The 11,613-nt window shown below is 40.7% G+C and overlaps 1 protein-coding gene across 1 annotated transcript; it reads right to left on the bottom strand.

Moving 5' to 3' along the window:
• Positions 1 to 8,888, bottom strand: b3galnt2 (beta-1,3-N-acetylgalactosaminyltransferase 2). Its single transcript, XM_029450615.1, has 12 exons — positions 8,611 to 8,888; positions 7,878 to 8,004; positions 7,419 to 7,519; positions 5,022 to 5,221; positions 4,718 to 4,813; positions 3,593 to 3,703; positions 3,414 to 3,492; positions 2,723 to 2,906; positions 2,284 to 2,409; positions 1,935 to 2,094; positions 1,784 to 1,840; positions 1 to 988 (listed from the first exon to the last, which is right to left on the bottom strand). Exons 1-12 carry the CDS (start codon positions 8,717 to 8,719, stop codon positions 851 to 853), a joined length of 1,488 nt encoding a protein of 495 aa, XP_029306475.1. The 5' UTR covers positions 8,720 to 8,888; the 3' UTR covers positions 1 to 850.
• Positions 8,889 to 11,613: the final 2,725 nt, after the last annotated feature.

Genomic DNA, 11,613 nt, shown 5'->3' with positions numbered 1-11,613 from the left:
TCTCTTAAGTGTCCTTTATTACCTGTGAGGAGGGTTTCATAAAACCAGTGTTAAACTAGTGAGCATTTCAGTCACTGACTGCTTGTTCACGTTCCAAAAATGTGTGTTGCAAATCTGTGTTGATATCACAAGTGTTATAACATACATACAGTATGGCACCTAACACATACAGTAAGGCCACATCACTAGTTGCACAATGACAGTTACAGTACAAACTGTGTGCGATTGTTGAGAAAGCTTCTTGTAAATCTACAAATAGGGAAGGAGGATGAAAAGCTTTAGACAATAATTTACAAAATAAAGCAATGTAAAGCAATAGTCTTTAAAATTCCATCAAACATCTCTTTTAAGCCAAAAGGTTTAGGTCTGTCAAGTATTAGAGCACCAATAATTACAATATTACAAAGTACTCAAGTCTTACACGAGTGATTCTGTACACGATGATCACATGCTGCTATTGCACATGGTTCTTGTCCATCCCCGTCAGTTATCTCATTACTAAAAACATATCTTCATCCACACTTTGTCTGTTCCACTGAAGACATTTTCAATCTCAAATTGAATAAACAAGTTCATGATACAAACGCTGACAGTATGCTACAGCTACATGTGAGTTTAACATATTCTGAAGCTGCGAATGGTTATTATGTTGGTACAGTATTTTGTTAATAAGAACCTGCAAAGAAATCTAAAGTTTCTAAGATTATTTTCCCACATTTCAAAACTCTTGATTTTTATCATAAAATAACTCAGTTTGGGGTTTTAAAGAAACCACAGAAACTGAACTCACAACCAATGCTGAGTGCGTGTTACCCACAGCGCCGTATGGTAAGTGTGGTGTGAACCAGATTTAGTGGCCCCAGGGACAACCGCAGGGGTCTCCACATGCTCTCTTCCTGTCCCAGAGGATGTGCAGCTCCTCGGCTGTGTGTTGGGGAGACGACAGCATGTCCAGGTAGCATTCTTTCTCACACAACCAACCGGGGTCCTGGCAACAGCAGAGGGGCAGGACATTATGCACAGGCCGATAATGTTACGAGCCATACGCTGGTTAAGATCTTACTAATGTTCTACTGTCATCATGCACCTTTGATAGGCTGTCACTGACCTCCATGTTGCCAAGAATAAAGCAATTAACAAAACTATCATGTTGAGCTACGATGGTGTTTCCAGACTCCTCCAGCACATGCTCATACAGTTTGTGCTATAAGGCTAGTGTATAATAGGGAATGTGCAATTTGTTTTGTCCCAGCTAACTATAGAAAACAATTTGTGAATTGATAACTTGTGCTTTTCATACTTTTAACAAAGTCAAATAGTTCATTACTAAGGAGGAAAATAATGAAAACCTCGATGTTCAGTCCTGCATGTCGCCATGTTTTGTAAGAAAGTGACTCATTTCAATTCACAGATTATTCAAGCAGAGATGGAACAACTAAAACCACGCTGCTTGAATAATTGAGTTAAGAATTAATATAGTAATTCTCAGTAACATGTCTTGATAGTTGTTTTCAATTGGCATTTGCATCGTCATTCAACCGTTGTCTTGTATGGTGTATTGTTCTTCTTTGTATGATACTTTACCTTGTCATCTTTTGTTTTATATTCTAATTTCTCTAATATTTCTTAATGTCAGGCATTGAATGTCTCATCTTGATAGATAGTGGACTGTGAAAACATCAGGGACAATGATGGACAATACAGGATTCCTTGTTCTACCCCTGACAGGTCTGATTAACTATATTTTATATAAATAATCTGGATGCAATTAAAACATTTTTACCTGATATTTCTGTGGCCCAACAGCTGCCATCCATATCCCCATGCTCACATCTTCTCCCTGAAACAAGACGGGAAGATTCCTCACATCATATTCAGGTCTATTTACCACCGTACACCCACAGTCACAGTCACTTGCTCTCAGGGAACTCTACCTGGTAGGCCTTCAGTTTATCCGCATTACTGGCGAGCCACTGGATCAGGTCACGAGAGACCACATAGCCCGAGCCGCAAGCGAACGCCGGGTAGGCTGGACTGGCGTACTCCAGCTCCTGCCACTTCCCAATGCGGTCCACTGCCCAGCTCTGCCTGAAACTGGGTCAGGACGGCAGATACATTATCATCACATCCTGTCTCCCTTTCATCGTTTTGACAGAGCGTTCCCGTTTCTTTCATCTAAAGTTCATCTGACGATGCACTGAAGTTAAGTTGCAAACACAAGCGGACTGGAATCACCAGCAAAATATACATTGTCAACAGGATCAGACAACAAATTGTACTTACTTCCCCCACCAGAAATTGCTGCGCTTGAGACCCTTGTGGTCAATCTTCATTAATACAGAGTCCACGTCGATGTAACAATCATCATCCGTCTTCAGCAGCAGATTAAAGTCAGCGTTTCCAACAGACCTGCCAGAGGGAATTTGCAACCTTAATTAAAGCCCACCTTCTGATTTTTTTGGCAATATCCCAGAGTGGATTAACTTTGAAATACCACGGGAGTGTAGGGCAGGAGATCTTGCAAATAGCCTAAGATCACTCTGTCGATTTTGTTACCTGATGACTCACAACTGTACTTTTTCCCTGACTGAGTGATCGCTGTCGTGATTCTAACAGCGAGACATTTAGAGGCGACGACACACTTTCATTTCAGGTAGCTGATTTCCTCAGAGAGCCCAGGCAATTTGGAGACAGAGAATCAAGTCATTAGCACTTGCCTTACCATTTATAGAACTGAAGCAGTTTGGAAGGCACGTTCCTGTAGGTGTCTACCACGTCTACGAACACCATGTCGCCGTGCCTGAGGCTCTCCTGCTGCAAGGCTGCGTCCTCCTGCCTCAGCCTGGAGGCATGGTGCTCCATCCTGGCTGGGCGGCCCCACAGGAGCCCCGATAAGCCTTCTTCATCTGACACAGGTTGTGGGGGGTGGACATGGGGAGGCGGAATGGGATAAATTGGGGAAATGGAGAAAGAGAATCCGTCCATAACGGAGATTTGAAAACATTTTTTTAATGCATTAAGGCACTTTTGAGGGACGATAACTCAAATCACTCGCTGGCAAAACAAAATTGTAACATTTACAGAAGTTAGTTCTGTTTTCAAAGGTGATTCCTTTCATTTTGTTTTCCCCAAATTGGCTACAAAACCAATCCCAGGTAAACTCAAATGCAAACAAATGGATGTGCAAACAATAATGCAACACATCAAAGAGGGGAAAGAAATATGGTTTCAATTTGACACGAATGCAAAAGCCCCGAGGCAACAAAAAGGGGCTGATCTCATAACCTGCCAGAGTGAACAGTGTTCTTTTAATTTCTTTTTTAAATTTACTCCTTTTACAACAGCCGGCTTATTTAGTTTTGATCGAACGGTTTTCATAAAAAGCTCAGAATTAATTCTGTTGCTGGACCAACCATAGATAGTAAATGTGAACCCTCCAGCCAAACCAGGAAATCCAAGCGCACTTCTATGAGGCAATATGCCCTCTGCGATCTGCAATTTAAGAAAACAGCAACTTTAATTTCTTTCCTTCACTTACAACTTGAGAGAATATTCTTAATGCATTTATTTTTGATAGCCCCTCGGTACGTACAGAGGAGATCTTGAGGACACCTCCTCCATCATTGAGCTGCACAGAGGACGAGTTGACTGTGATCAATCCAGCAGAGTCCAAATTCTCCCAAACCAGTGTCCCCTCAAAGCCCTGCATTAAAAAACAGACATTAAACGTTGTTCGGTCCAACACTATTTAAACTGAGTGACATTATACTGTATTCAGGGATGTAGCTACCATTGAAGACACTGACGTTATGTCCGCGTATTGTTTGTTTTAGCAACCCTGAGGTAGTTTACTTTCTACAGGTAAACACTGTAGAAAACATTTCATTTAGTCTGATTCTAGTATTTCTCCACCACTACCCCAGGAGCTTGTCACATCGCTGTTGGCTTCAACTGTCGGTGCAACAAAGCATATCTGTAGCTGCGATTTGAAAAAAAACTTTAAATATTGCAACAAAGTTTTACGCTTGACTGAGGTGGTGTATCGATAAAAGTGCAATGAAACAAATTTAGTGAATAAATGACGTACATTTGATTTCATCGTGCCGTCTTCTTCTGCAATTATATAATGGTTATCAGACCGGATGAACCAGCGCCATTGCAGTGGATGGAAACAAGCATTCATTTGCATTTTCTTTGGCAGATTTTCTCGAATTCGGTTAACATTTGTTATACATTTGGATGGAAACCTGGTCTGTGACCACACCCATAAGTGAAGCTGGAACTAGAGTGACCAAGTGACCAGAGAGGGCAGCAAAACACTTTTAACCAGGTGTTAGGTTACACTTAAATGGCATCATGGAAAAGGGTTTCAAATCGCATTATATTTTCTGTTAGGAAGTAATTCCTTAAATACATTAATAAAGTAATTTCCTGGGATGTTTCCTGGAAAGAGTAATGTGGTACTAATTATAGGAAAAATTAAGGGATAAATTCTGACACATTCATTTTAGTTACAGTTTAGTTAGTGGTGTTCAGCAACCACATTATATTTGAAAGAACTGCTCCATTTAAAAAGAACTTGCAGAAAATATAACTTAACACCTAACCACGAACCACGACTTCTTTTCTTTGGAGGGGTGGGTGAGGGTTGGGGGACTCGTGACCTCAGGGTCGTAGCCAGGGTATTAGAAATACTGAGTATATGTGAAGAACTGACCTTCGGCAAGATGAACTGCTCCACTGGTTTGTACCACACCCCGTTTACCATGGTCCCTGTGCTGATGGCACTAAAGCGAGCGGTGACCACAGCCTCCTGGAAAATCACAAGCTATTATCCATCAAGAATCAATGAGAAATAGTTCTCTTGAAGACGGTAACTCAAAAGAAGTTTCAAGTTTGTGTCTTTAAGTAAACAGTACCAGCAATGAGTCCTCCAGCTTCCCCCAGGCTGTGCAACTACCAGCCTCCACAGAAACGCAGCATATGGGATACATTATGCTCAGAGGTCAAGGTTCTGTTACCTCCTGGTCCAGCTGGAGAAGCTTCACCGTCACATTGCTCTGAAGCTCGGGCCGGGTCCCGCTGGGAAATACCCCCAGCCTGGTGATCACTACTGGGTGGAGGACTTTGAAATCCAAGGCGATGGCAGACACGTCGGAGGGGGCGAGCACCGATGGGTCAGACACTGTCACGATCTCTATCTCCGCATCCTGGCCTGCCACTGGCACAGAGGGATGGCAGAGATTACTGTACAAGCACACGCTAAATTTATTACGATCCCAACATGCTGACCGTCTCTTTTCAGTGAAGACCGAGTGATTCAGGGAGAGTGAACGCGTTCAGAGAAGGCGGACTCTAGTGAAGCTACACCATCAGCACTTTGAGGATCTGGTTCGTAGGACCGCTGTCTTCAAAGCGAGCTTCTGCTCGTGAGCGTGGTTTCTTAATTACAAAAGAGCAGTTTATTACCCAGGAGATCAATGAAAAGATCAAGGCTTTTAAAGGAGAGCAGGCTTTTTTTTACTTTATATGCATTCTACACAAGTTCTGCTGCTCACTCCCAACAATTCAAGGAATCACAGACGAAGAGAAAGCAGCCAAATGTTTCTCACACTGACCGAGTGGAAACCGAGTGCGTGTGGATATATTTCATATTCCTGTGCTCAATAAACATAAATGATGATTTTGTGCCCACTCATCAAAACAATAACAGTGCTTCTCTTGGCACTGGCATAAATAATAATAAACAGCAAATGAACAGTTATTTACTATTTATTCAGGCAACAACTAAATGTAAATGTAAATGATAGTTTTTATACAGCACTTTTCTAATCCTTGCAATCACTCAAAGCTCTTTACAACTCATGTCAGCATTCACCCTTACACACACACATTCATACAGAGTCAGTGGCTACCATACAAGGTGCACATCAGCTCGTTAGTAGTGATAAACATTCACACACACGCACACACCGTTGGCCATCGGGAGCAATTTAGGGCTCAGTATCTTGCCGAAGGACACTTTGACATGCTGACTGCAGGGGCCGGGGATCGAACCACCTCTGGACCACTCTTTGACTACTGGATGACCACTCTACCTCCTGAACCACAGCCGCCCATTATCTATAATATTCTATATTGTTTGCAGTTCAACAGTTATGCAATGTACACATCAAGTCACAAGGGCTACATCTGATGATTATTTACATCATTGTTTAATCTGCAATTATTTTCTTGATCAATGTCGGGAAATACTAATAAAATGTCCATCACATTTTCACAGAGCTCAGGATGACGATATTTAATGTAGTGAAACTACAATAAAATCCCAGCTAATATTCACATTTGAGAAAACGGAAACAGAGTTATTTTTGGCATTTTGTGCAAAAGACTTTAATTATTAAGTGATAGTTTATCAAAATTGAGTGTCCGTCGACTAGTCAATTTGTTGAAATGATGTAACTAGAGCTGAAACACAGTAAAAATAATATAAATAAAAACGTCTTTATCAGCCTTTAAGTCTCAAAATGTTTCAATGTCATCAAGATTTTGACTTTTTCTCTTCAGTTTGAATCACAAACGACTTGTGCTGGTAGGAGAATAGAGTTTGAGAAGCTAATTAGCATTCACCTTATTGCAGTCCCAAAGAAAAATCCCTGTGATGAATGCAGCAAAAATATATTTCAACAACAATTAATTGTCCGCTTAAGGTGTGCTTTGACCTGAATCCTGAGTAAGGTATCCAACTGTGTGTAAAAGCAGCCGCTGTCTCTTTCTCTTCCAATCACAACCAGCATCTCCAGCTCCAAAGCCGCATGCCAGCCTCCCATTCTGAAGCAAATCACGTCAACACTTAACAACCATTTACACAGTCGAGAGCAGAGAATGGGCTGGGAAAATAAAACATCACCATGACCCTAAAGGCCATCGTCTGAAAAAGCCTATTCTGATGAGCAGTAATTATGTTTTCATGAAGGCAACAAACACTGAACCAACTGGGAAAAGTAGTGAAACGGCTGAATTGAACGGGCTCTGAGAAGGTGAGACATAACAATTACTGTGAATCTGACAGTGAACCTGTTCAATTAATTCCTATATGGTGTGTCAGTGCTTTGTATAGATTTACTTTTCAAGTGTTAGTAGGCAGATCTAGTTACGGCTGCAGCAGCTGGGAGAGACTTCTGCTTTGGCCTTGGGTAAGGAAAGGAAAAGAAGGGAGTCCTTGAGCTGTGGGCGAACATGAATAAAGGTGTTTTATTTATTTTCTGAACATGCATTCTTTCAGCTCATCTCCTGTTATTTGGCCTTCGCTCCACAATTGACAGTTGCACATGCAAGCAACAGATTGCACACAGAGCATCTTTCCATATTACAGCTGCAGATGCCCCCTCATTAGTGGATGAAGATGATTTTTTTACCTGGCTTTGTGAAGTTCAGGAGGGTGCAGGAGTACGGATCCTCCCTGTCCTCCTCTGGAATGGGACACCCATGTTCGCCCACGATGAACTTCACCCCCACTCTGAAAAAAAGCACAAAACTATTACATTCTCCCCTTTTTACGTGCAATATTAGTCTGTGAGATTCCTAAAGGTTGTCCATCTATCCACCCTCCGTTGCCATGGTTACTGAGGGTTGCTTAAAGGCCATCACACCTTATCAGCGCTCAGATCGCTGAATGAGAAGGAAATGGACAAAAAGGAAGAATGAAAGAGAGAACAATATTGGCCGCTGGTCAGGTAAAGATAAAAGGGTTGGTTTGGGCAGTCAGTTATTTGCTGACAGCTGCAGGCTTTATTTCCACTGTATGAATCTGGAGAAGAAAAAAAGACAGAAAGAAAGAAAACCAAGTATTGAAGTTGGAGCTCCACCCTACAGACCTGTACTGGAAGTGAGGGTGATCTTGGATGTAGCCCAGCCAGGTCTTTCTTATCGCTTGTCGCAGTTCATAATGGTGTCTCGCTGACAGCACTCCCACCAAAACTTCATGGAAAGGTAACGATTCATCTGGAAACAGAAAGCCATGCTAAAATATTTAAATGTCATCCCTTATCAGGTGATGAGAATGTGAGGACAGGGATAAAATATGACCTGCAGTTGGTGACACTGATAAGGCAACAGCCAGAGATAATAAAATAAATACACACTTTGAGGCATTCCTGATTCTGAGTTTCCTCTGATATTTAGTTTGCACTGACTTACTGTGAAGGATCCTATCATTGACACCACGCATCAAAAGGTGGTAAAACTACATTATTCTGATTTTAAGAAGCGGGTTCAGTCTCCAGTGTACCCCTGATCATAAGTGATGATAGTCCATTTTAAAGCAGCTCAAAGATCAGTAGTTGTAACAAGACAGAGATGCTCAGCTCGCTTCAGTCTGTTTCCAGACGTTAGACTATCCCAGCAACGCCCAACACTACTAAGCTGTTACATTATTTCCCACTAAAATCTCTTGAGCAAAGCATAAACTACCTGTTCTCACACAAACTCACAACAACAACAGACACAACAAGGCGGTAAAAGCAAAGTTAGCCAGCCGCTCAAATGTAAAAAAATAAATAAAGTTGCGAAGCTTTGAAGGTGAAGCGCGGGGTTGTGTCTAAAAAGTACCCGAGTGTTTGTTGTTGTCCAGCGGGGTGGAGGAGGGTCCTTGTGCCAACCACAAGTGCACCAGGACGGCGACAGCACAGGGCAGCAGAATGAGCACTAGCCTCCGCATGGACGGAGCCCTTCATTCAGCCGCAGCAGCCTTCAGCTTTAGCGGCGCGGAGCCTCTTCCTGAGCCGCACGGCACTGCACGGTGTGAGCTGCTCAGTGTGTGCGCTTCATTTCAGCTCCGCAGCTCTCCGCCGGGCTCTCACTACTGCCTCATGTCTGCCTCCGCTGCTCGGAGAGATGGACCAATGGGAGACGAGGAGCCCTGCCGCGGTGCACTCTGGGAGATGAAGTTCGACGCTCTCTAGCCAATCAGAACAGTATTGTAATATACAAGGTACAATCAAATATTTTAAATACACAAATTGGGTATGATATTATTATTATTATTATTATTATTATTATTATTATTATTATTATTACATATTACATATTATAATAATAATATAGTAGTAGTAGTAGCAGTAGTAGTAGTAGTAGTAGTAGTAGCAGTAGCAGTAGTAGTAGTAATAGCAGTAGCAGTAGTAGTAGTAGTAGTAGTAGTAGTAGTAGTAGCAGCAGCAGCAGCAGCAGCAGCAGCAGCAGTAGTAGTAGTAGTAGTAGTAGTAGTAGCAGTAGTAGTAGCAGCAGCAGCAGCAGTAGTAGTAGCAGCAGCAGCAGCAGCAGTAGTAGTAGTAGTAGTAGCAGCAGCAGCAGCAGCAGCAGCAGCAGCAGCAGTAGTAGTAGTAGTAGCAGTAGTAGTAGCAGCAGCAGCAGCAGCAGCAGCAGCAGTAGTAGTAGTTGTTGTTTATTGTTGTTGTTTTGTTTAATTTATTTGTCATTTACCTTTAAAAGGGATAAGTGCATGAAATCAAATTTTTTAAATCCAGATAACAAGAATCTGTATAACATCTTAAATTCAATCTGATCTTAAATATAAAGAAAGTACATATGGCAGATTAAAAAAGATAATGATTAATAACCAAATTGTTGTTTTATAAAATGACACAGTAGTAATAAAAATATGTATAAACTAAGCTATTATGAACAATAATAGTAATACTGGGATTACGTAGTAGTAGTAAATATAATTTTACACATCTCCATAAAAATAGAGCATCATGCAGTTTTCATTTCCACTCAAACCTCTTATAAGTAAACAGAATGATACAGTAAGCAGATAAAATAATGAATAGTTTATCCCATGTCCTTAGAAGTACTGAACTGAAACATTAAAACATTAATTAGAGCTCCAAACAGAGCTGAGGCAGACCTGCCCATGTTTATCACATAAAGAAGTGTCAGTTTTTTTGTTTTGTTTTGCTTCAGTCCACATTGTGAAAATATAATGAAGTCCGATCAACCTTCTAAGCAGACTATAAAATGAACATATGAATCATTTTATCCATCTAAAAACCCAGGCGATGCGTTGTCGCTTTAAGATTAGAACATAACTTTAATAAACACGTTACTCTGTGCTCCACATAAATCATTTAAATGCAATCTATTGTGCATGGAGACGGGTGTTTGAGGAGGATTTCTTCTGACTCTGAGAGCACCAGTGTTCCTCCTGGAGAGGAAGAGAGGGCCACGCCACCAAGAGCACCTGCTGCCATGCTTGTAAACATTTCAATTGTACTCATGTTAATGGAGTTCCGGTGTTGCATAAATGTTATTTTAGTGACTTTACCTTCCGTTCTAGGGAGAAATAATAAGGAAATGGGATACACTGGCATGCAACATTGTATGCCAATGTTATGAGTAGAAATGCAGTGAGTATAGATAGATATTCTCATCAGAAATTATTACTATTCTCATGTATTGTTTGGGTACACTTTGGGGGCTCACGGCTCAATTTGGAATATTGCTACAGCACAGATTCTTGGTACTAGATAACCTACTGCCCTAGGGATAATTACTTTCCTGTGCATTATATAATCCTTTTGGAATCATATTCATAGATATACTCATTACAATGATTTAGTTCTCTCTCTGCAACACATAATTCATTTGAAAGGAAAAGGCTATTCATAGCATGTTCAGGGTTTCTTGAATCACAACCTAACATCCTGTTCTGCTGCGGATATCTCTATCCATAGTTTGTGGTATATGTTCTCAACTCTGATTTAACTTTTTATTTATTTGTTGAAGCCTATTTATGCTCTATTTATTTTATTCCAATCCAGGTGTATGTAATGTTTTTCTCTTTTGTTCTGCAGCGTTCAAAACACTCAGCACACACTGCACCTTTTTCTGGATCCATATAGATTTCTTTTTATCTTGTCAGGTCCCATCTGAGAACTATGCGCACCATATAATATTAAGACCTACTTCTTGAATTTCTCATTATAGTTTTTGGTACATAAAACACACATTTTTCATATTTAAAGTTTTCTCACATAAGAGTTTTTTTCTTTTATGATTGTAGGGTCTTAGGAAAGAGGGTGCTGCATGTTGTACAGACTGCACAGCCCTATACGATTTGATATAAATAATAATAATAATATATAAATAAATATAATTGACTTACATTCCCTGAAAACTTGGCTTTCAATCCTAAGTATGTTATTTATTTTCTTTTACCACAATTAGTCTAGAATAAATGACCAACAATTAAATGTATTAATTCAGATAAACTTCTTCAAAAGGACTGTGTGTGTGTGTGTGTGTGTGTGTGTGTGTGTGTGTGTGTGTGTGTGTGTGTGTGGATCAGATTTTATTGACAGTGACCAAACCCACCATCCTTGACCATAGTCATGATTAAAATGTTGCCAAATCCTGATTGGTGAACAGAATTTTGTGACATCACTTTTCTCCAATGGAGCCCCACCCATTGCAAACCAGTGAGAAAAATAATGAATACATTCAGAAATCTCTCATGTAAAACCTGGCGACAACGTTGTGTCCATGATCCATGTAAGGCCCCATCAATCACAGTAAGAAGGGAATTGAAAAAATAGGTTTTCAGGAGCCTTTAAC

Source organism: Cottoperca gobio, chromosome 15, assembly GCF_900634415.1.
Source record: "Cottoperca gobio chromosome 15, fCotGob3.1, whole genome shotgun sequence".
NCBI classification, from domain to species: domain Eukaryota; kingdom Metazoa; phylum Chordata; class Actinopteri; order Perciformes; family Bovichtidae; genus Cottoperca; species Cottoperca gobio.
The sequence above is the reverse complement of the archived record's forward strand: the minus strand, read 5'-3'. Positions and strand labels throughout refer to the sequence as shown.

What these genes read in the sequence shown, in the direction of transcription:
- b3galnt2 (XM_029450615.1), bottom strand. Translation starts at nt 8,719, where the DNA reads ATGCGGAGGCTAGTGCTCATTCTGCTGCCCTGTGCTGTCGCCGTCCTG. An exon ending in CTGCTTCAGTTCTATAAATG is followed by an intron (nt 2,410 to 2,722) that starts GTAAGGCAAGTG and finishes TCCCTCTGGCAG; the next exon opens with GTCTGTTGGAAACGCTGACT. An exon ending in AGCAATTTCTGGTGGGGGAA is followed by an intron (nt 2,095 to 2,283) that starts GTAAGTACAATT and finishes GTCCTGACCCAG; the next exon opens with TTTCAGGCAGAGCTGGGCAG.